The sequence below is a fragment of the Eriocheir sinensis genome, chromosome 41, assembly GCF_024679095.1.
Source record: "Eriocheir sinensis breed Jianghai 21 chromosome 41, ASM2467909v1, whole genome shotgun sequence".
In the NCBI taxonomy this organism is placed as follows: domain Eukaryota; kingdom Metazoa; phylum Arthropoda; class Malacostraca; order Decapoda; family Varunidae; genus Eriocheir; species Eriocheir sinensis.
In genome coordinates, this window is record NC_066549.1 from 225,305 (window position 1) to 251,231 (window position 25,927).

General features: G+C 41.5%; 1 protein-coding gene across 2 annotated transcripts in view; it reads left to right on the forward strand.

Annotated features, from left to right (window-relative positions):
- LOC127009463 (sodium- and chloride-dependent glycine transporter 2-like) overlaps nt 1-17,844 on the forward strand; it is a 34,236-nt gene extending 16,392 nt beyond the window's left edge. For both annotated transcript variants that reach the window (XM_050882558.1, XM_050882557.1), the window contains exons 2-12: nt 5,731-5,918; nt 7,740-7,874; nt 8,534-8,677; nt 9,106-9,319; nt 9,667-9,860; nt 11,625-11,808; nt 13,817-14,054; nt 14,472-14,700; nt 15,179-15,291; nt 15,585-15,893; nt 16,804-17,844. In XM_050882558.1, coding sequence (XP_050738515.1) covers nt 5,744-5,918; nt 7,740-7,874; nt 8,534-8,677; nt 9,106-9,319; nt 9,667-9,860; nt 11,625-11,808; nt 13,817-14,054; nt 14,472-14,700; nt 15,179-15,291; nt 15,585-15,893; nt 16,804-16,857 — 1,989 coding nt within the window. In that variant the 5' untranslated portion in view covers nt 5,731-5,743 and the 3' untranslated portion in view covers nt 16,858-17,844. The remainder of the gene's footprint in view (nt 1-5,730; nt 5,919-7,739; nt 7,875-8,533; nt 8,678-9,105; nt 9,320-9,666; nt 9,861-11,624; nt 11,809-13,816; nt 14,055-14,471; nt 14,701-15,178; nt 15,292-15,584; nt 15,894-16,803) is intronic.
- The last annotated feature ends 8,083 nt before the right edge of the window (nt 17,845-25,927 follow it).

The following is a 25,927-nucleotide window of genomic DNA, read 5'->3' on the forward strand; positions in this document are numbered from 1 at the left end:
TGCGTATAAGGACGTAAAACCATCAGTCTGCATTTTGTTCTTAAATAATATTGTATCAATGTTGTTAGACTTCTGAGCAGAATGGTCAGGGTGCGAATGGAAACAGATAAGTAAAGGCGCCTAAAGCCACGAAGAACTAAGTAAAGGCGCCTAAAGCCACGAAGAACTATCCAAAAGATAAGTTCTTCATAGTGATGTTTCGTCCCATCCCAGGGAACATCTTCAGGCTGAGTGAAAGTAGTTGTCCTGAGCGCTTGCTTTTATAAACGTTACGGGGCTCGTCAGTGGTCGCATATATATATATATATATATATATATATATATATATATATATATATATATATATATATATATATATATATATATATATATATATATATATATATATATATATATATATATATATATATATATATATATATATATATATATATATATATATATATATATATATATATATATATATATATATATATATATATATATATATATATATATATATATATATATATATATATATATATATATATATATATATATATATATATATATATATATATATATATATATATATATATATATATATATATATATATATATATATATATATATATATATATATATATATATATATATATATATATATATACACACACACACACACACACACACACACACACACACACACACACATAATGACCTGTGTGAGGTCCTGGCAATACCCAGAGATCGACGATAATGAGCATGCACTTGCTCGTGTCAGGAGGGTACCTGCTGGCGAAAGCGAGTCCAACTTGTGATGAGGCCGTGGTGAATTACACACACACACACACACACACACACACACACACAAACACAAACAGACATACACTCTCTACTGTGTGATCCCTATGGTAATACAATAACAGCTTTGTTTAAATAAAATGGTAGTCCTCTGGTCTCAGACTAAATAGACCTGAAATATCTTCATATTCCTCAAACTTTGCTGCCCTTGAGCTGTGACGCATTTCTCTTGTTTCTCTCTGGTGCTCGGACGCCTTCACGATTCGGTTGTGGAGATACTTCCGCCTGCCTGCTGGAACAGACAAGCTGCAGGACCTTGTTGTGCTGCGGAGGTTTTGCTGACGACCTTTTATTAAAAAAAAACATAATATTTTTTGCCTTTCTGCTTTTGTCACTTTAATATTTTTATTATGCGTGGATGCCTCTGAACGATATGCGATGACTGCCCCACCCGCTAGACTAATTGGGTATTTGTGAGGAAGAGAGACAAGCTTTCATGTAGTAGGAATAACGCTGCCAGAAATATGTTGTACAGTTTTTCAAGGCCTCTAGTCGGTGTCGCTGTTAGCACTCTCCCGTTGATAAGTGACGCATTGCATTGCTTCGCGGATAGGAAACCGCACCGCAAAAACACTGTGGTACTCATGAGATGTCAAATCAGTTTGACAGAACTTCCAATTGTTATGCATTCATTTGTGAATGATTTTTTTCACCACGAATGTCTTTTTGTTTTGAATGTTGCTCAGTACTTGGACAGTCGCAATTGTAATCCCATACATCTGGCCCTAAAATTTGCAATGCACTGCTTAACAAGAACATCCTCTGGTAAGTCACGTGTTTACTTGTCAAGTGTCGTAACTTTGTGCGGCAGGGAGCATGTGGACGAAGAGGCTTCTTTTATGTATTGAATCCATAATTGACTGCAAGATTTGCCCGCACTCTTCCAATGAGGGGCACCTTGAACCGGCTATACCTGCCAGTAGCCTGCGCATGAGCAGTAGTTTAGGATATTATGTAACCGGTGATGAATTCAGTATGTGGCAACTGGTAATAGGCTGCCGCAAGGAGGTGACGTCATAATTCCAGAGAACTGGCTTTCGCTCCGGACTTCCCCGTTTTGTGTATAGTTGAAGGATGCTGAAGGACACGGGTGGCTGAGGGGTGAAATGAGGTGGACAAGGGCTGGGTAGCGAGGCAAACATCCTCTCTTCAGACAACTATACTTCCTGCCTTGTCATTTCACGCATAAGAAAACAGCACAACAACCAACAACATAAATAAAGTACGATTCAATGTGCATGAAAATTATCTTGAGCTGCCCAAGCATACGTTTGCCCTCAAAATGCATCCACTGAAAGTTGACACTTTCGCCGATGTGTATTTATTTTCTTAATCTCGTATATATGTTTTATCAGCATTGGTTTTGATACATTTATTTATATGACATGAACACTGGCCTGTTAGTTACTCGACCCCGGGACAAAACAGTGGTTACATTACTCAAGGCTCAGAGAGAGAGAGAGAGAGAGAGAGATTATATAACTTACTATGACAAGGCTCAGTCGTATGCAAGGCACACAATAAGACTTCCCAATGTTCAAGGGCAAGTTGGGGTCTCCATAGAACGTCATGTTGGTAAAATTTCCTTTATGCTGCACATCAGTGAATAAGACGGTCTCAGTGGCTCCTTGCGGCGTCACGGACTTCAGGAGGCAATAAATGTTTTGTCGTTTTTGGCTTTGCATCGAAACTCTAGCCTTCACCGCTGCTGTATTATCGTGCAGTAGCCTGTCCTTTTTAATAATTCCATATTCTATTGATACTGAATTCGCTGATCCCTATACAGTTTACCTTGCATTTTGCTTTATGTGAGACTATTTTAGTTTTCCATGAAGTTGTCTCGTCGAATGAAAGTTATTTTCCTGTCATTAGTTTCCCTCATAACCCTTCTGTCTCCCTTCCAGCTTCCCTCGTAACCCTCGTGTCTCCCTTCCTGCTTCCCTCATAACCCTCGTGTCTCCCTTCCTGCTTCCCTCATAACCCTCGTGTCTCCCTTCCAGCTTCCCTCATAACCCTCGTGTCTCCCTTCCAGCTTCCCTCATAACCCTCGTGTCTCCCTTCCTGCTTCCCTCATAACCCTCGTGTCTCCCTTCCAGCTTCCCTCATAACCCTCGTGTCTCCCTTCCTGCTTCCCTCATAACCCTCGTGTCTCCCTTCCAGCTTCCCTCATAACCCTCGTGTCTCCCTTCCTGCTTCCCTCATAACCCTCGTGTCTCCCTTCCTGCTTCCCTAAGCGCAAAGTTGTCGTTATTCCCTCTTCACCACTTCACTAGACAAGAGTTTTGTGATCTTTTTTGACACCCCTTCAGTCAGCCTCAGTTACTCATCACCACCAAGTTATATTAATGAGCGCCAAAACCCTGCAGGTGTCGCCACTCGAACTAGGTCGGCGGCCACTACAGAGTACCCAGATCATCCAAAACAGATGACTTCACGCACCTCGCTCCCACCCACTTTCCTGAAACCTTCTTTCAATATTGGAAAGTAAACTGAAGCCCTCATCGGCTTCTTGAGGAAATTTTGCATCACACTAGCATAAATTTGTAACAATAATGTAAAAAAAAAATTCGAAAGGAGGGCTAAATAAAGTAGTACTTAAACATTTTCTTACACGTATTTACCTCCAACTCAGTAGGTCTATCCCTATTATAAGCACAGTTCCTGAAACTGCATGATTTTCTGATTATGTTATTCCACGATTCGTCCCATTGTGGAAATATTTAAGAATAGAGGACAAAAAATTGCCTCGGATCATCAACTGTGTCGTGAGTGGAGGCGTCGGTCCGTGCTGCGATTCAACAGAGAGAGAGAGAGAGAGAGAGAGAGAGAAAAAAAATTGGTTATGGTACTTTCAACTTCAATATTCTAAATACCTTTATGTTGCAACTGCAAAAATTACCGTTATACTATACGGCTCAATGTTCCGGGCAAGGTGCTCACTTATCTGCTGTTGATGCGAATTCGGTCTCATCTGCTAAAGTTTCAGAAACCTTAGCAATCTGGGTTCACGTCTGGCAAGTAAATAATTGACTGGATCCTAGCACTTCGCGTCCTTGTGGAACACCGACTTGAGTTCGACAGGGTCTAATCGCAGCCTATGTCGATCTCAAGAAGACTTTTGACTCAGTGCATCGTGAGGCACTCTGGGACATTCTGCGGATCCATGGAATTCCTGCTATGATTACTGGCCTGATGACAGGCTTTTAATCTGGGAGTGAGAGCGCTGTGAATTATGTGGAAAGCGTCTTCAGCTTCTTCCCTGTTGATTCAGGAGTGGGGCAGGGGTGCGTCCTTTCTCCATCACTTCAACACTTTCATGGACTGGGTATTAGGCAAAGTCGTTGATCAAAGTCGTTGCATACAATCTGTTTGCGATATTAAGATCACTGATCTTGTTCTTGATGATGGTGCTGTATTTCTCTCGGAGTCACTGGAGGTTCTGGTGTTGGGTTTCGAAGTGCTGCATGACGAGGCGAAGCCTTTGGGACTGAGGGTTTACTGGGCCAAAACAGTCATTCTGAGGATTGGTGGATGACTCAGTTTAGTTTGTTTATTTGTTTGTTTTGTTTGGTGAGGATGTCGAGGTCACCAGAAAATTCATATACCTTGGTAGTGTAAGCATAACAATGCTGGGTTTTACCAGGACGACGAACTGGCCTGGCCCACGGTGTTGTAGACTCGTTCAACATAGTATATGGCGTTGTCGATATCTATAAAGTTGGACAAAGATTCGAATCTAAGTCGCTAGTGCTCACTCTTTTACTGTATGACTGTGAGATATGGACATTGAATAGGAGAGGCGTGTCATTGCCTTTGGCACTAAGTGTCTTCGCAGGATCATGGGGTATCGATGGATTGATTTCGTGTTGAATCAGCGACCACGTGATGAAAGTGAACCGAGGCCTGTCACCAACTTAGTCTATATGGGCTATATGGGCACGTGGCACGCCTCTTGGACGTCGTTCTTGCCCATAGGGTTTTATTTTTTACGAGACAACCCTGAGTGAAAGAGGCCAATGGGACTTCCACGTAACTCGTGACTGGGACAAACTGATCGATCCTGCTGGGAGGGACTTGAAGGGGTATTATCAAGCTACCATTAATGACTTGGGAAAATATTTAATTAACAGGAGGGACAATCTCATGAGTATCCCATTAAATATTTGGTCATTTTCTACAGAGATAATAATATTGAAGGGTAAGCTGTTACATTTTCATCTAGACGTGCTCCTATCTACTGCATAATGTAGAAACACCTTGTTTTTAAGTATTTATTTTTCAGCACAGTGAAGTGATGAGATAATTTAAAGTATTTTTGCCCTCCTCTTATCCCTATAAAACTGATAGTGATCGACATGTGCTCAGTTCCGCTCACGCGGTTTTGAAGCGAAACATAATTAGAGGGAGTGGAGAGGGGATTGAACTGACTCAAGCCACCAGTGTGTGTGTGTGTGTGTGTGTGTGTGTAAGGGGGGGGGGGGGGTCTGAGTCAAGTAAAGTCCTGTCGTAGGCTGTTTGGTGCTCCTGAGAAATTAATGAGGAACTCGGTGGTTGCTGGACTTGCTGACAAGACACATTTCTGCCTTTTCTGTCCTTGCAGACTTGCTGCACTTAATTAAGGTCACTAAAATGTTACAGCATTGCACTAAAATATCCTTTCATTGCTGGTTCTTTTGATATAAGTGGCAGGGGGGTGAAGGAGGGTTCGAAGGGGAGGGTACGTTAAGGTCAACAGGCTGACCGATGCCGCTACGGAGCGCGCAAGGCCATCTTTCATCTCTTTACTCCATGAGGTCAAGACACGGTGTGTGTGTGTGTGTGTGTGTGTGTGTGTTACACATGCCGATCACTTCTGACTTAAGCTAATAATTTTTCCTTCATCAACAGGTGTGAGGTCGCTATGGGGAAGGAGGAGAGTCGGGATGTAACAGCGTCCGCAGAGGCACTCGGTGATGAAGAGGAAGACAGAGGCACGTGGGGTAACCAGTGTGAATTTTTCCTCTCATGTCTCGGGTACGCCGTCGGATTCGGCAACGTGTGGAGATTCCCCTACTTGGCCTATAAGAATGGCGGAGGTAAGGAAGCGTCGTTCTGACTTTTAACTAAGTGACATTATGGTAACCCATTTCAGTTTTAAGGAACTGTTTAATAGCACGTGAGGATTAGTGGAACCCTTTTCTTTTTCTTTTTTTGCGTTTCGGCCCATATGGCGCCGGTAGGCTTTCTTGGTGAGGCCTGATGGTCGGCCCTAGCTCGTTATGGCGCAGGCAAGTGTTTACAGTGGCGCCCTCTTGCTTGGCCCACGCTGCCCTCCGGAGCTCATCTTTAAGCCTCTCCTTTAGAGAGAGAATCTAGAGTCCGGGTAGATAGGTGGTCTTCCGGACAGATTGTGTTTAGTGTTTATTTAGTCTTAGACCACTCGGCGGTGACTGAAAAATCCCATCTGTGGGTGTGGGCAGGACCCGAAGGCGCGTACTTCTGGAGGCGGCGTCGGGACAAGGCCGTCTAACCACTTAGCCACTGCCTCCCCGTTAGGCAACATATGAGTGTTCACCGAATGCAACCGTTAGACAGCACAGTCCTTCTATGACAAACGTCAAGCAACATATTGCTGTTAATGGTAAGCGTTATGCAGCAACTTAGTATATAATCACAGCGACAGGCTGCACACGGCAGAACACCAAAGTGGATTGCTACTTCTGGATGTTTTACAGATGGCGGCTGCCGATCCACCAAAAGACAAAGCTCCACCCTCTCTGGCGGACGTGAAAAAGGTTTTGAAGGAGATAAAGGGCTGAAAGGCAGCAAGGGGAGAGAGAGAGAGAGAGAGAGAGAGAGAGAGAGAGAGAGAGAGAGAGAGAGAGAGAGAGAGAGAGAGAGAGAGAGAGAGAGAGAGAGAGAGAGAGAATTTTAAACACCTGTTACCAGTTACCTTTCCCATTTCAAGCTCCTCCAACGATCGATTAACTTGCCCCAGCCATGAGGTATATATGTAAATAATTTCAATAGTTATGGATTGACAAAAAAATAATAACAAATATATTGCATATCATATTACATGATTTTACACTTGACAGTTGTTACCAGGTGCATGGTGAGCTCACCATGCACCTGGTAACAACGGTAAAATCATGTAATATGATATGCAACACATTTGTTATTATTTTTTTGTAAATCCATAACTATTTAAATTATATTCTTTCGTAATAAACTCCAGTTGTATAATTTAACAATTAAAGTCATTCAAATCCTGGTTGTAAAAGTTGTAATAGTAGTAGTAGTAGTAGTAGTAGTAGTAGTAGTAGTAGTAGTAGTGGTAGTAGTAGTAGTAGTAGTAGTAGTAGTAGTAGTAGTAGTAGTAGTAGTAGTAGTAGTAGTAGTAGTGGTAGTAGTAGTAGTAGTAGTGGTAGTAGTAGTAATAGTAGTAGTGGTAGTGGTAGTAGTAGTAGTAGTAGTAGTAGTAGTAGTAGTAGTAGTAGTAGTAGTAGAAGAACCATGATATATAAACCAAAAACAAAAGCAGCAACGACAATACAAATAATAATAAAAAACTACAACAACGACGACAACACACATGGGAATAAATCCCAAGAAAGCGAGTGGAGATGACAACCTCATGGCTGGGCAAGTTAATCGATCCTTGGAGGAGCTTGAAATGGGAAAGGTAACTGCGTGGTGGTTTTCGGGGTAACCGTCGGAGGAGGAGGTGGGGAGTGAATGAGGTGATGCGTCCCCTGGCTTATGCCACCCGTTAGTTAGTTTGCTAGGCAGACATTAAGTGAATGATTGGTGACAAATAAAAGGCAACACATTGGGGTTTGTTGCTAACATCTAAGTTTAGTTGATCAGCATATGAAGTGGCTGTGATATTAATATGTATGATGGTCTTTCCTCAGCGGCATTCCTCATCCCGTATGCCATCATGCTACTATGCGCAGGCCTGCCGCTCTTCTTTATGGAGCTCGCCTTGGGCCAGTACGCGAGTTTAGGCCCCAACATCCTCTTCCCTAAGCTAGCGCCGATCTTCTCAGGTAAGTAAAGGTTTGATGTAAGGCTGAGAAGCGTACTGCTATTTTGGGTAGATTATAATATAGTGTAGGTGAAGGTAACGGGAAAACTAGATAAACAAAGCAACGGAAGTTATAGAAATACATAAAGTAAAAGAAAAATATAAAACACACTTTGAGTAATTATTAACAGGGTAAAAAACAACAGCAAGTGAAATAACAAACAGTAGATAAATGCCATGGAAATGTTAAGTTCCTGTACCTAATACTTAAAAGATTAAATTATTACAAAAAAAACAAGTACAACATTTACAAGGAGTCCAAGACCAATTGTATCTAATATATAGTGCAGAAACCAGGCCATTAACAACAAAATAAAAACAATCGTGAGTGTTAAAACTATGTGAGGAGCAAAATGAGGCGATATGAGCATGTGAAAAAAAGAGGAGAAAGATATGAAACAAACTCTATTCCACATGGAAGAAAAGCAATTGGTCGATCAAGGAAAAAATAGATACCCGGAATTGAAAGGGCCATTTCATAACAAGGAAAGAAAATGAAGGAGGTTCCCCTAAATCGGGACTACTAGGACCGTGATTTGTGGAGGCAATTTCTACAGAATTGACAATGACAATCCTAACCTTGTGACTGGTGGTGATAAAATGTTTTGCTTCTCGCCGCAGGGCTGGGATGGGCTATGATCATGGTGTCTGCTCTGGTAGCCGTTTACTACAACATCATTCTGGCGTGGACGCTCTTCTATACCTTCGCCTCCTTCACGAGTGAGCTGCCCTGGGGACACTGCAACAACCAATTTAACACGGATTGTAAGTCATCATTATTATTATTATCGGTCATTATTTTCACCATCATTATTACCATCCCATTTGTTCTTCGTTTCCTCCTCCCTCCTTACCTCTCATACCACAAAGTTGTCCAGGAGTCATTGCTAAAAAATGTTGAATTATCATAATTATCTTCTCTTGTTCTCTTGTTTCTCTCTCTCTCTCTACACACACACACACACACACACACACACACACACACACACACACACACACACACACACACACACACACTCTCTCGCGCCCATCCATCTATCTATCGATCTACATCTATACGTTTACGGGTGAGTGAGTGAGAGTGAGTGAGTGAGTGAGTGAGTGAGAGTGAGTGAGTGAGTGAGTGAAACATGACCTTTTTTGCTCCTCTCTGTAATGTGTGATTTTTTAGATTTTTTATTTTTTATTTTCAGTTTGCTACACTGAGGATAAAGCAATGGAGTGCAAGAACCAGTCACTGTATTACTTTAACAACTCATGTGTCGGAGTTGCAGAATACTGTGGTCTTGTCAAACTCTCCACCTTCAATGAGACTCACTGCCTGAATTCTTCTGACACGACGGAAAGCGCAATTAAATCTGCTGATGGCGCCGTAGGGAAGATCACCGCCAGCGAGGATTACTTTAGGTGGGAACTAATTGGCATTATGACATATTTGACAAAAAAACTTATGATTCTGACGTCTATCATTCTATTATATTGATAACTAACAGCAAGTTCACACATTTCTCCATGTTTTCCTCAGGGATGTGAGTATAGACTAGTTACACCATATTGCTTTCGTAATTCCAGGCATTCCAAAATGACTTGAAAACAAATAAGACTTTGAAGAATGTTAAATGAAAATTTACTTGTTCACTCCTTTCATTCATATCCTAAACCAGGTTTTCGCCTGAAAGACTTTAATCAAAATATACTGAATTGTAACTATGCAGAAATAGAATTTTGTTTATTAATGAAAATATCACACTTAGGAACCGCATGTTAGGTGTCACAGGCAGGACATGGGAGGACATGGGCAACATGCAGTGGGAACTGGTGGGTTGCCTGGCGCTGGCATGGCTCATCGTCTACGCCTGTATGGTGAAGGGTGTCAAGAGCTCCGGCAAGGTCGTCTACTTCACCGCCCTGTTTCCTTACGTCGTCCTCATCATTCTCTTCGGCAGGGGTGAGAAGATATGATAGGTAGAAACTGTTCGTGTTATATTCATCGTAACATATACATTCCTATGACTTTTTATAGTTAATCATCAGTAAAAAAGAAAAAGAAGTATCGCACTTCTTGTTGAAAGAAACAGGAAAAAACAACCTATAAAATGACATATCAAGTTTATCAAAATAATTTATTATTGAAAAAAAAAAAAAAAGGTTACTAGGAGTTGGAAAACACTGTATACATACTCAAGAAAGATTTAATTTCTCCCATGTCCTCACTAACCGTTTCCCTATTGTCTCATCAACACTAGAAAGTAGTTCAGCATGCTCCCTAAAGAATGATCTTCTTTATTTCCACACCACACTACCTTCACACAACATACACAACTTTTCCTAAACTTCGAAATTCAAAATGGCACAAGAAAACATTGCCTCGGAGTCCCCGCTTGGGGGGGGACCAGAAATTCCTACAGGGTGGACTCCCCTTCTGGCTGCCAACTTGTAAGGTGTCTTGATAACTCCTCGAACCTCTTTCTTATCAATTTGTGCAACATTCGCGGTCTTCGTTCTAACATTCATTCTGTGGAACACCATCTCTCTTCCTCGAAACCTCAGATTCTCTTCCTCACCGAAACACAGGTTTCTTAGGTCTCCCCCCCTCCCGCGGCCCCGCCACACACGACTTTCTACTCAAGCTCCTCCCTTTCCTGTACAAATCCCTTACGCTCGAGTTAACCAGCATTTTCACTCTTTCATCTCTCATGCTGGTAAACTCTGGAACAATCTTTCTTCATCAGCATTTCCGCCTGCCTACGACTTGAACTCTTTCAAGAGGAGGGTATTAGGACACCTCTCCTCCCGAAATTGACCTATCTTTCAGCCACTCCTCTGAACTTTTTTCAGTAGCAGTGAGTAGCGGGCTTTTGTTTTCATTATTGTTTCCTTTTTTTCTTTACCTTTAGCTGTCTCCTTTTCTGTAAAAAATAATATATATATATATATATATATATATATATATATATATATATATATATATATATATATATATATATATATATATATATATATATATATATATATATATATATATATATATATATATATATATATATATATATATATATATATATATATATATATATATATATATATATATATATATATATATATATATATATATATATATATATATATATATATATATAATGTAGATACCATGTTTTCGAAGTACATCGTAAAATGTATTTTTCCTATTTGTTTATGAATTTGTTTATAATTTTCACTTTTTTTTCACGATTTGAGTCTGCACCTGGTCGCTGCGCCAGCTTCATGAATCAACTTTTTTTTTTTTTTTTTTTGCTGACCGTAGCGTATCTAAAACTGCTAACGAATATATTATACCGAAAAACTAAAATATAATGAGCTTAGTACTGTATAAATGAAAGAAATACCCCAATTTCGTTATTTGACAACAAATGTAGTGTTAGAACGAACATAGAGAAGCAGGTTCGGTATTTATTTAAGCAAAGTGTTATTGAATACTGATGCCCTGAACTACCCAATCATTCGTTTAGCTTTATATTTTATGTGAAAGATCAAGTGGTTATTTTCAAACACCGTATGCAATAATTGATGAATATTTATTGTAGGTCCCAGAGAGAGAACATTCTTTTACTAACTTATGTCTTAAACCTGACACTAAAATTATATATATAAAAAAATGCATATTTACATGAATGTGTAGTTCTTATAAACTGTCCTTATATTGTGTCTTCAGGTGTTACACTGCCGGGGGCCTACGAAGGGATCAAATTTTATTTCCTTCAGCCTGACTGGTCTCGCCTCCAGACTATTGAAGTATGGAACGATGCCGCCACTCAAATCTTTTACTCTCTCGGATCCTCTTTCGGCGGCCTAATCACTCTGGCCTCCTACAACAAATTCAAGAATAACTGCATGAGGTGAGTTGATGGATGCTAATCATTTGATCTTAAGGCCGCCTTGCTTCCCTTCTTTATTTTCTTTTGCAAAATTGTAAATCTCATGTTTCTTGTTCCTACACACGTCTGCAGTTAGGTAACGGGCGCAGCGATGGAATCATATAAATAAATAGCGTCACACGTCGGAGGGCCGTGCAACTCTCAATCGGGAGTCCTTCCGAGCAAGTCTCCATGCAGGCCGCCCTCGCATCCTAAGTATCACATGGGAGGATTCATGGATTTGCTCCAGCCTCCAACTTAGTGGGCGTTTCCTTTGCCTACTCTGCTCGGGTTTATCTCTTACAGAAAAAAAACCCAGAGCTGTGTCGGCTGCTGGGTAGGATTATATAATTTATGGCCGCATAGCCGAAATTGACGTTCACAGACTTTTCTTTTACAGCAAAGGAGACCGTTCAATGGAAAAAAAAAGGAAACAGTAATGAAAAAAGCCCGCTACTCACTGCTCCTAAAAAGAGTCCTGAGGAGGAAAGATAGGAGGAGGAGGATCGATACCCTCCTCTTGAAAGAGTTCAAGTTGTAGGCAGGAGGAAATACAGATGAAGGAAGACTGTTTCAGAGTTTACCAGCGTGAGTGATGAAAGAGTGAAAATGCTGGTTAACTCGTGCGTAAGGGATTTGGACAGTAAAGGGATGAGCTTGAGTAGAGAAAGTGCGGCGATGGAAGAGGGCACGCGCAGTTAGCAAGTTCAGAAGAATAGTCAGCGTGAAAATATCGATAGAAGATATAAAGAGAGGCAACATGGCGGCGGAATTTAAGAGGTAGAAGACTATCAGTAAGAGGAGGAGATGAGCCTTAACTCTGTCCACACGTGAGATGCATACTCCATACAGGGTGGACAAATGGATAGGAGGAGACGATACAGAACGCCCAACCTCGAGGAAGCTGATTTGGAGAGGAGAAAGATTTTGAGTTAAAGATAAACCGTGGATGTTGAAGTGTTGAAGGTGACAACTGAGGGATAGGTGTTTGGAGTCATGTAAATACTGTTAAGAAGATCATTGATGAATAACAGAGTGTTTCTCACTTTTAGACTTCAACATTGTCAATTTAGAGGAAGACGCCACGTAAGTAGGGGTGATATTAATCAAGATATGTTAAAGTGTGTTTATTGCAAACAAGAATTAATAAATATTATCCCGTAAAACTGGTTGAAACTATCTTTGTTAACAAACTTCCTCCCGCCCCGCCATACACCCATTCGTGACTCTCATATTCATAGAGACTAGAGACATAGAGAATAATGTAATTATTATCATTATTATTATTATTGCTATTATAACTATTATTATTATTATTATTATTATTATTATTATTATTATTATTATTATTATTATTATTATTATTATTATTATTATTATTATTATTTTTATTATTATTATCCTTTATTACAATTATTATTATTATTATTGTTATTATTATTATTGTTATTTTTATTATTATTACTATTATTATTATTATTATTATTATTATTATTATTATTATTATTATTATTATTATTATTATTATTATTATTATTATTATTATTATTATTATTATTATTATTATTATTATTATTATTATTATTATTATTATTACTATTATTATTATTATTATTATTATTATTATTATTATTATTATTATTATTATTATTATTATTATTATTATTATAATCATCATGATCATCATCATCATCTTCAGGAAAATGATGATGATGATGATGATGATTATAATAATAATAGTTATGATTATAATAATAGTGATTATTATTATTATTATTATTATTATTATTATTGTTATTATTATTATTATTATTATTATTATTATTATTATTATTATTATTATTATTATTATTATTATTATTATTGTTATTATTATTATTATTATTATTATTATTATTATTATTATTGTTATTATAACTATTACTATTTTAATCAAATAACAATAATTAATAGTCTTTACAATTATGATCATATTTTTATATGGTAACAGAGACGCCATCGTCATCGCTATTTCCAACTGCTCGACGTCGGTGTTCGCGGGCTTCGTCATCTTCAGCATCCTGGGCTTCCTCGCTAACGAGCTCGGCGTTGGTGTTGCGGACGTGGTATCGTCGGGCTCAGGGCTGGCCTTCGTTGTGTACCCTGCCGCCGTGACGCGAATGCCTGTGGCGCCTCTCTGGTCTCTTCTCTTCTTCACCATGCTCATCACCCTTGGTCTTGATTCCCAGGTAAGAGATTCATCGCCCGATAAATTGAATGGCCGGTGTTGGCTGTGCCAGAGTAATGTCTAAGATCATAAATGAAGATAATCATAACCATAGATTCTGGAAATATATGAGGTAACAAAGAAAAAAGTCATAACCGCCACGAATTTTGGGGCTATAGAGACAAGGCTGTCAAAGAGTTACGTTTAATCTCCTCAATGAAGGGTAGTAGGCACACAGGACAACATATGCAATGCTATATTGGGGGTGGAATGATTTTTGACCACTCAAAACTTTCCAGAGCAAATGATCCTGTGTTAAATTCTATTCAGAAAAGGACCAATAGAATTACGATAATATTTATTTTTAGATCCTATGGAAGCAAGTGTAATGTTAACTAAAATATTTCTCTATTTGCAATATTTCTCGTATCCATGACAGTTCACGATGGTGGAGACACTTAGCACGGCGTTGTTCGACCAGTTCCAATCACTGAGATCAAGAAAGCCACTGGTTGTTGGAATCCTGTGCTTTGTGTTGTTCCTCTGTGGCCTCACCATGTGTCTAGAGGGTGGCATATATATGTTTGAGCTCTTCAATTGGTACTCCGCTGGAATATCCGTCCTTATTCTCGCTATAACCGAAATCATCCTCATACAGTATATTTATGGTGAGTCAAATCTGTGTGTGTGTGTGTGTGTGTGTGTGTGTGTGTGTGTGTGTGTGTGTCCCTTTTTCTTTTTATATTTCTCAGTCTTTCTGTCTTGCTCAGCCTGTCTGCCCGTTTGTTTATCTGTCCGTTTGTTTGTGTGTTTGTCTGTCTGTGTCAATATGTATGTCTATCTGCCCGTCTGAGTTTGGATGTCTGTATTTCTTTATGTCTCTCTCTGTCCGTCTGTATGTGTATATCTCTCTCTCTCTCTCTCTCTCTCTCTCTCTCTCTCTCTCTCTCTCTCTCTCTCTCTCTCTCTCTCTCTCTCTCTCTCTCTCTCTCTCTCTCTCTCTCTCTCTCTCTCTCTCTCTCTCTCTCTCTCTCTCTCTCTCTCTCTCTCTCTCTCTCTCTCTCTCTCTCTCTCTCTCTCTCTCTCTCTCTCTCTCTCTCCACACATTAAACTTTTTCTGCAATATTTTCTTTTTTTATGTTTCAGGCTTTAAGAACTTCATGAGAAATATTCGTGAGGAAATGGGTATATACATGCCCATGCCATTATATATCTACTGGACGGCTACGTGGCTCGTCATCACACCAGTCCTTCTCGTCGTAAGTATAAATTCATAGACAAATTTCGACATGATGTGCTTGATTAATTATTTTTACTGAAAGACCCTGTGAACCTCTACCATGGGATATTCTTTATGATAAATATTATTCCTTTGCTAGAGCACCATGGATGTATATTATAATTCATGACCGGAGCAGGATTTGGAAATACCATTATTGTTTGAGATCATGTTCTATTATCATGAAATCAACAAAGCAACCTGTCGTATACGTATAAGGTTAATGTACTTGAAATTGAAAGTATTTGAAAAGTGATTTTTTTTTTTTCACAGGTCATTCTCATCCTATCATGCTACTTCTTCGTGCCGGCATACTTCGGCACATACACCTACCCAGACAACATTCAATTGCTGGGTTGGTTCATCTGTGGCTGCTCCGTCGCAATTATTCCTCTGGGTGCCTTGTACGCCTTCTTCAAGGGCAACAAGAGGGGTGTAGAGCTCCTTAGGACTTCTCCGGACTACTGTCCTTCCCACATTAGGAAGCTCAGGCAAAAAGAGAACGTTGCCACAAAGGGCCAGCCCGTTGGGGTCTTCAGATACACGTACGACAATGACGGTTTCCAAGAGCCCAGCGCCAAGGTAAGTTGTGTGCATGATAGCTGAAGGAGGGGCCTGTGTATGTTTCCAGGTTTCATACAACTTTACTTAGGGAACAGTTTAATTAATGGCTTTACAGTGATGATTCATAAAAAAAATCTTTTCATAAATATTTAAATGAATCTTACGTTGTCCTATGACTTCATAAGACGAAAGATGTGTAGTTAAGGAAGTAATCACCAGATATATGGCACTGGTGATCCGTTTTTTTAAGGAAGACTATGTGTGTGTGTGTGTGTGTGTGTGTGTGTGTGTATATATATATATATATATATATATATATATATATATATATATATATATATATATATATATATATATAGAGAGAGAGAGAGAGAGAGAGAGAGAGAGAGAGAGAGAGAGAGAGAGAGAGAGAGAGAGAGAGAGAGAGAGAGAGAGAGAGAGAGAGAGAGAGAGAGAGAGAGAGAGAGAGAGAGAGAGAGAGAGAGAGAGAGAGAGAATTGTTATATATTTATATGCTTTGTTGCCAATAAACATCCTATACACACACACACACACACACACAGACCGGTAGCTCAGTGGTGGAATGCTACGCTGCCAGAATCCATGGTGTGGTACGCGGAGGTTCGATCCCCGCTAAGGCTGGGATTTTTCCGCTGACAAGGAGCAGTTATTGTCCCCCCTTGAGCAATGGGGATGCGGTGTGTGGTGTGTGAGGTCCCGGCAGTACCCAGAGATCGACTATAATGAACCTTGCTTTTGTCGGGAGGGTACTTGCTGGCGATTGTGAGTCCAGCTCGTGATTAGGCCGTGGTGAAATAAACACACACACACACACACACACACACACACACACACACACGGCTGCATTGGCATCATCATAGCTCCATACATACAGAAATGTATATATCATATTTCTCTCCCCATCCAGGTGTATCCGCAGCTGCCTAAGGAAACTCCACCTCCATATTCCAACCACATATGAGGCACTCACCTTCCCAATGGGTGCTACCATTACCCATATCAACGGCTCGTCCGTCAACTCAACAGAACATTCACAAGCTTATACAATACCAATTGTAAAGCTGTGTTTTAATCAATATGAACTTTTATCTCATATTTTATTTTTTTAACTTTTGATGCTAGGTAGTATGTTTTGGCGATATTTTATAATATTTTATTGTCGTAGCTATGCCCTAGTGTGCTAGGGTCTTACAGTATTAACCCAACTTTTTAATTTACTGAAAGTATGCCATTAGCTGTATTTATCTCCTCAGCGTTCACTGGCCACTGTGTGAAACAGACCAGATTATAGGCTATTTTTGAGAATATTTTTTTTATCACAAATAATTTACTTATGTTCCCTGCAAGGCTGTCCTTTTGCCTTAGGTAAATGAAACTGTCCAAGACCGCATTTGAAAAGGTGGACTTGTAACTGCAGTTTTCTCGGCACATTATTCACTGCGCTTGCACGACCTGGGCCCCTAGCTGGGTCTAATGAACAACCTGCAGAGACAAGAAAAATGTCAGTAACGTGAAAGTATAACGAACTTTTAATTTAGTGTCTTTATTCCCCATAAATTCAATAGGAACAAAACTTTGCTCAATATTGGATCAGCGAGTTAGCTCTTTGAACAACTCTAGATCGGTTGTTGTTTGTTTCCACAGACTCCTTTTGTGTGTCACGGAGGCTCCCGCACAAGTCGGGGCATAAGGTTTGTCCGACAGTGATGAATACTGTTGTGGCGACAATGTTTCCGCAATACATTAAAGAGTTACGCTACACCCTTGCCAATAATGTTATTTGTTATATATCATGTGTAACTACGTACTTTTTAAATGGAATCATCACTAATTGGCTGGTGAAAATAATGATAGGTATATTGATCTGAGAGCTAAATTCTAGAAAAAAAAAACTGTACAACAGTAATATGAGAATATTTTATGTAATAAATAACACCGTGGAAAAAAAGGTATTTTTCTTTTCCCTCTCTTCTTCCCCCCTTCTTTTTTTCCCCTTCTTTCTTCTCTCCTTTGCCTTTATACTTCTTGCTTTTACCTCCTAAGCAGGGAATAATTGGCAGTACGCAAGCTAGCAAGACGTCATAACCCGTAGCTCCTCCTCCCTTCCATCTTCATCCTCCCTCCTTCGTCTCTTCCTTATTCTTGCCTCTGTTTCCTTCTTTCCTTTTCTCTCTTTACTTTCTTTTTTTCTACTTTCTTCTATCTCCTCGTAGACAGGGAATAATGTAAAGTAAGCTATGACATCAAAACTATTGGCTCCTCCCTTTCCACTCTCTCTCTCTCTCTCTCTCTCTCTCTCTCTCTCTCTCTCTCTCTCTCTCTCTCTCTAATTAAATGGACTACGCTATCACTAATAGCTTCAATGCACTTCTAAACACCTCCCATTGAAGTATCTACGTCTTCAATCGGCTGATATATAATAAGTACGTGTTTCCTAATGGTTTTACTGTCATATTTAAAGGTTTAACGAGGGAACGAATGGCGCTCCGCGTTGAGCCTTGGTAAAAGCTGATTCACATGTTACAGGTGGGGGGGGGAGGCGAGTCCAGGTATAACTGCTCGTCCTACATGTATAGGTCACGCCTTCAACCCTGCAGCCGCTGCCGTCCAGACTCCACTGTCTCTCTCCAGCATCTTTCAGGGAAAGGGTAGTTGTGTGTTTGACTTGGTATAGAGGTTTTGCAGTTACGTCACGAAATGGCGTCGTCTGCACCTTGTGCGTCGTCTGCAAACCCGCTGGTGGTCACCTCCCCAGCAGAGTGAGCAGACGCACCACGTGTGCCCCATCCCCAAGTCACTACCCGCGGGCAAATGGCAGGACCTTCAGCATCATTTGTGTTAAGTGATTACGCGAGATCGCTTGAGAATGCTGCGAAGCTATAAAAATTACGCTGGACCAAAATTGGTGTGGACTGCGCAGGCAGACCGTGACGTCACAGGTTAGATGTGGAAGAGGTCCGTTGGATTCCAAATTCTGGCCAGGAGGTTGTTATCGCGTTGTTAATCTTCTTGGATGCCGGCCAGGGTCGGTTGTACGTGGGTTTCAAGTGTTAGCTGGATTCACTTTCTTTACCGTATGTGTAGCCTATATACTTGCTATGGGTGCATGTCAACTGTGTGACGGGGGAATATGGGCGTGTTGAGCTCCGTACGTTGTTGGAGTGTGGGTGTGTTATCAGTGTGCGTGGGTGTCATTGGGTTCACTAAGAGGCACGAGGTTAGTCCCGTGTGATGTTGTACCTTATCAGTTATATGTGTACTTGTAAAGACTGGTGTACGATGAGCTGTGTATTGTTAATAATTAAGTCCCTGCTTGGGATCATTAAGGACTTAATCCTCGATCGTTTGATATTCCTTGAAAGTGTAGTTGTAATAGATGGTGTGTGCTTGCATTGTGATTATTCTTGCAGGTCAGACTAGGTGATACGTGACGGCTGGAGGAAGCTGTCACTTGTTGTGGTGGGTGTGTCCGTGGGAGTGGCGTGGTGCATCTCAGCCGAGTCCTCTTGATGCAGTGGTTTCGCACCCTAACTACCAGGGGATCAACTGACTCGAAGACTTTTGAGTAGTTCAACAGCTTACCTGCTTATTTATCTTTCTTTCTCTACGCAGAGTATGCTTTGATAAACTGGTTGAGGCTGGTTGAGTAGTTTGTTAGTTAACTTCCCTGCATGTTCCTTCTCTGTTCTGTCATACAGTAATTTCACGTAATGGAGTACCTGTCAGCGTACTTTTTAAACTCACCTTTATTCATTGGTTATAAAGTTATTCATAGGTTCTGCTTAAGGCTGTTAGAATAGTTATTTTATTTACCTTCCCTGCATGTGATTTTTCATTGTCCAATAGTAGATTCCACGTAATGGAGTACCTATCAGCTTGCTGCTTTAAACTCTTACCTTTTTTTTTTTATTGGTTATAAGGTTGTTCACAGCTGATTAAGGATGTTTGAGTATCATTTTTTTTAGCTTCCTTGTATGTTTCACCTTTCCTCTCCTCTTGGTAATTTCATGTAACGTAATACCTATTACCTTAATAATGGTTTTAACTATCATAATAATGGTTTTAAGTATCACTCCTTTATACGTTAGTTATACAGTTGTCCATAGCTTAATATCACTTTCATTACCAGCTTGCTACAAGCTCTTAGTTTAAAGTAATTCCCAGCGTGTTTTTTTGGTAGCTGATCTCGACTTTTCTGTTCCTCAAAGTGATTCACGAGCACTTCTTGCATGTTTCAGCGCCTGTATACACTTATTTAACCCAATACATCACACGTTACAAGTTTTCTAGCTATCATACTTTAACTACTTTCTTCTACCCTTGCTCTGTATAACCTCCCATGCAGGTCTACTGTTTCCACTTGTGTTGGTAGGCTTTATTTCAACTTCTACTAAAATAGTAGTTTTCTTCCCGAACTTAATAGTTTTCTTCCCGAACTTAATAATGAAGAGGAACCAACAGATAAAGTGAAATCAAAAGATCTAAAAGACGGTGTGTCATATTATTGTGGTCTACGAAGGATCTTATTTCCCTGGGCTAGTGAAACATGTTAAAAAGACCACTGTTGAAGTTAGGTGTATGATAATGAGCCAAGTGAAGGTTTGGAAGTGGCCTGAACATTCGGGTGTGTCAATTTTCATAACCTGCAAAAAATCAAATTTGGTATTAAATTATTGTGCCTTTTTACTCCCAAAAGTGAGATACATATGCCAAACTGGATTAAAATTACCCTATGCTACTGTGAAGGACAGGGCCCAGGCGTAGTTAGGTGGAGGGGACGCCAGATTAAGTCCCTCGTTAGGCCTGGTATCCCTCAGCTTCCCTGGGTGCGTGGCGAGATAAACACTAGAGTGACTTTTACATTTAATTGCCTCCTCAACACCCACACACACGGGAGAAGTATAGTATTCCCGGTGTAGCGTCGCCCAGCGTCAACAGAGTCCCGATTGGAGGGGGCCAGGGGCCACTGGTAGGGTGGTGACGCGGCGGCGAGACGGTGTCGTGACGTCGGAAGGGCCCAGGGGCCACAAGTAGGATGGAGATGAGGCAGCGAGATGAAGCCACGACGTCCGATGAGGAGGAGAGCAATGACGGGGGCAGCAGACTGGCAGGGCTCGTGTCAGCCACAACCCCGCTCGACGGTGAGCAGAATGGGAGGCCGGTAAAAGTGTTAACGTCGGCTGAGTCCCAGGGTAGTCTCTCTCACACCTCCACGCCGGTCCTCCACATCACGTTCCTTCGAACCCTTGGAGGTATGGAGCAGGGTTCGAAGCGCATTACCGCGGCCTTTGAGAGGATTAGCAGGGCTCGTAGTGCACCTTGCTGAGGTGAAACAAGGGTTAATAAGTAGTATTCCTTCACACATCCCCCCTAACAAGACTCGATACAGGGAATCGAGATAAGCTGAAGGGAAGACTAAACCCCGACCAAGAAAACCAAACCCAACAGAACAACGAAATATGAGCAAAATAACTTCAGCCAACACTAACAATAACGAAAACCTAGTACGACCCGGAAAAGGACAAACAAATATATACCCCAACGATTATTCTGATCTACTTAAAAGGTCAGCACCGATATTATTCTCCCCAGCAATATGAACTACCCTAAATCTATAACCTTGAAGGCAAAGGGCCCAACGGAGGAGTCTGTCGTTACCCCCCTTGAAGTGTGTTAGGTATACTAGAGGCTTGTGGTCTACCTCCAGCACAAACTTTTTACCTCGAAGGTAGTAATCGAAGTGTCTGATGCCAAAAAACAACGGCCAAACACTCCCTCTCAATCGTGGTGTACCGTCGTTCCCGATCCAATAGTTTCCGGCTGCCATAAGCCACCCGGTGAGGGCAGTCTTGGTGGAACTGCAGCAAGACAGCTCCCAAAGCCTGGTTTGAAGCATCCGTTCGTAGCACAAAAGGGCGAGTCTGGTCCGGCAACCTCAGTACTGGATCGGAGTGTAGAGCAGTCTTCAGACGTTCGAAACATACTTGTAGTTCCTCGGTCCATACAGTGGTTCGGGGACGCCCTTGCGCAGAAGATCCGACAGGCTGCTGGTGTATGAGGCTGCATCCGGGATGAACATTCTATAGAAGGATATCATGCCTAGAAAGGATCGAAGCAGCTTCTTATTAGAAGGAGGTGGTATTGAAGAGATAGCCGATACCTTGTTTTCCTGAGGGCGCAGGGAGTTGTCGTCCACGATGAATCCGAGGTACTCAATTGATCCGAATCCAAACCGGCACTTCGAGGGAGGGGCGGTAAGACCATGCATCGAGATGTTTTCCCCAAGTTGAGCCAAAAATGAATATATTACCAAAGTAGAATGTTATTCCTTCCAGACCAGCAAGGACGAGTCGCAACAATCTGATGTAAGTGGCACAAGCTGTAACAAGTCCAAATGGGAGGCGGCAGAACTCCATCAACCCCAGGTGTGTCGGAAAGGCTGTAAGACACATAGCTCGTTCAGTAAGTGGTACCTGGTAATAAGCTTTGGTTAGGTCTAATTCTGAGAAATACCTGCTCCCGTAGAATTTATGAAGGTCTTCCGTTATGGTAGTTATTGGCTCCGCATCGAAAACTGTAATGGAGTTTAGTACCCGGTAGTCGACGGCAAGGCGGCAGTTGCCAGCAGTCTTTTTGACCATGACGACTGGGGAGCAATGCGGTGACGTGGAAGGCTTGATGATCCCTTGGCTGAGTTGTTCGACTTCCTGTTGAAAGAAGGGCCTGAAATGGAGGGGGATCGGATAGAGTTAAGGCTTGACGCGCTCAGTGGTACACACTTCTATGTCATGTTGGAGGGAGGAAGTACAAACAGGAATTTCTGAGAAAACGTCCTTGAAGTCGGAGATAAGCTGGAGTAGTTCACTGCGTTGGGATGTGGTGAGTGTTTCTCTTACCTCCGGGACGGTGTTCGAGTCGGCCTGATCCAAGCGACCATCCGGGGTGATTGGGAAATCGTCGGCCGTTTCGAGAAGTTCCGGCTCGGCTAGAGAAAAGGTTAACTCCGGGGCATCCTGTGCATCACTGGGGAGAAAGATCTCATCCAAGACAGCGGCTTGGTTCACCTGGGTACGTCTGTAATAGCGTTTCAACAGGTTAGCGTGGTACAACTTAGGTTTCCCTTTTTCCTCTATGACGTAATTAACTCTGTTCTTACGTTCGAGGACACTGTAAGGACCGTTCCAGGCCAGCAGCAGTTTACTAGTGGAGTCTGGAAGGAGGACGAGCACCTCGTCGCCCGGCTTGAACTGTTGGTCCTGGGAGTTCAAGTCAAAGTATGTCTTATATTTGGCGGCGCTTATGTCTGCGTTTTCAGCGGCGATTTTCGCACAGTCCGCTAGCTTGTCCTTCAACTCTATAACATATTGGTAGCAAGATCGATCATCAGTAGCGAGCTTCTTATCCTCCCATAAATCGCGCAAGATCTAAAGCGGGCCCCTTACTGTCCTTCCATACAAGAGCTTAAAGGCAGAGAATCCTGTTCGATCGCTCGGCATCTCCCTTAAGGCGAACAAAACAACAGGTAGGTAGCGGTGCCACTCCCGAAGCTTGTCAGAACACAGTTTTCGTAGAGATGCCTTGAGAATCGAGTGGAACCTCTCAATCCTCCCGTTGCCACTAGGATGATACGGCGTAGTAAAGAGTGGCTTAACTCCTATAAGCCTATGGAGTTCAGACATCATCTGCGAGGTAAACTGTGTGCCACGGTCCGACAGGATCTCACGGGGAATACCCACTCTTGAAAATATTTCTAACAGTGCCTCAGCTACCGAAATGGAAGTAACTTCTTTTCGGGGGACAGCTCCAGGAAACCCTGTGGCAAAGTCTATGAGTGTTAGGATGTACCGGTGTCCTTCAGAGGTTGGGGGAGATAGAGGGCCAACGATATCAACAGCAACCCTTGAAAAGGGTTCTGTAATTATTGGGAGTTGTTTCAGGGGAACTGGTTTCACTCTTCCCCTGACAAACATGCGCTGACACTTGTCGCATGACTGACAGAAACTACGGATGTCAGACCACATACCTGGCCAGTAGAATAATTGTTCTCCGATCTTCATCCCCGTCTTGCGGTGCGAAAGATGGCCAGCTAGAGGACTCTCATGGGCGAGGGTTAATACTGCACGGCGGCATTCTGCGGGAACCACTAAATATCTCTTGCCAGGCAGGTTCGGGCAATTTGACGAAAGGCAAATCCGGTAAAGTAGTCCTTCGGATACCTCATAGCTAAAAGTGGAACCTTTACGAGTGACATCTTGTTCACCATTGGCGGCCTTGTTCCGCTGGGCAACTAGAGTAGGACGCGCCTTCTGCAAATCAGAGAATTCTTTAGGTGTCACAGACAAAGGCTCGAGGTTTGAGAGTACCAAAGGGTGAATTTTCCGAGCGGCGGCAGCACGGGTCTGGACAGCAGCCATGCATGCAAATGAGCTCAATAGATTATGCAAAAAGGAAGGAACTTGTCAGGGAGAGGGATGAGAAAAAGAGAATGAAGAGTGAAGAAGTCGTGCGAAGAGAAGAACAGCACTGTCATGATTTTCATCAGTTGTTTGATGATTCTTCTGAAAAAAATGAAGTAACGTCAGATGATAGTTCTAAAGTTCCTTCTGAAACTGTTCCAAAGAAAGGAAAATACAAAACAAGGGACATTTCAAACATTGCATTAGCTCCGTGAGGCTGCGGAAATTGTAACTGCCGCTTGGATAGATGCAGGTCTCATCAGCCAAGAGGATTCATCCTTGGTCATAGATCATAATAAAATTAGAAGAGCACAACAATGATGAAACAGTAATGAATGAGATATCTGATCAGCAAGAAAAAGACTTTTAAAGGAAAGGGGGCTTTCCTGTCTTTTGTTTGATGGAATAATGAACGAAACCCAAGTTATGGTAGAAGTAGAGGGAATAAACAGAAAATGTACAGGTCTAATCAAAGAAGAACACTACTCTGTATGCTCTGAGCCTGGTGGTCAATATTTGTTTCATTTTACGCCTGTAACTGAAGTGGAAGGGAAGAAACATGCGGAAATAATAGCTGATAACATATTATGCTGGCTTAAAGAGAGAGATCTTGAAAATTCACCGGAGGCTATTGGTGGAGATTCAACTTCAGTGAACACTGGCTGGAAGGGAGGTGTAATGACTTATCTAGAGAAAAAAATTGGAAGAAGACTTGTATGGCTTGTATGTGATTTACATACAGGTGAGGTGCCTCTTCTTCACCTCGTCCAGGAACTTGATGGCCCTACAACAAGCCATAATAAGTGGTCAGGTACCCTAGGCAACATGCTGGATGAAGCAACACACCTAGAAATAAATGCAAAATTTCCGAAATTAGAGGTAGGTCCTCCCATTCCAGTGTTACCTGAAGAAGTTGTCAGAGATCTCAGCACAGATCAGTCCTATGCTTATCATATTGCTCAAGCAATAAGATCAGGAAAAGTACCTCAATCATTGGCTCTGTTGGAGATTGGACCTGTCGGTCACAGCCGTTGGTTAACAACAGCTCTACGCTTCTGCAGGATCTGGATTTCTAAGCACGAATTGACGGGACAAGTACTGAAGAATTTGAAGTTAATTGTTAATTATATTATTAGTGTTTATCTTCCCGACTGGTTTAATGTGAAGCTCAATCCTAACTGAGTCGATGGTCCCAGTCACCTCTTGTTTCAATTGCAGCTTGTTAGAAAACAAAGTAAGTTGGTAAGAGACATCGTATTACCTGTGGTGAGGGGGTCCGCCTGGTATGCTCAATCAGAAGCAGTGTTGCAAGCCACGCTTTCCAGACAATGTTCAAAACTTCGTGCTGAAGCTACAGAACAGCACTGTCATGTCTTAGGAAATCATCCTAAGAATTAGAGGTACCCCATTCGACAATGTCAAGTTCGGAGACTGCTCATTTGTTCATAGAAAAATTGCCCGACTAAACGTCAATGCCATCAAACTATCCGACTTAATCGATTTGAATTCTGAAGTCTTGGAACCGCCATTGACAACATTGTTATCTAATAAAGATTTAAAAAGCTTCAAAGACAC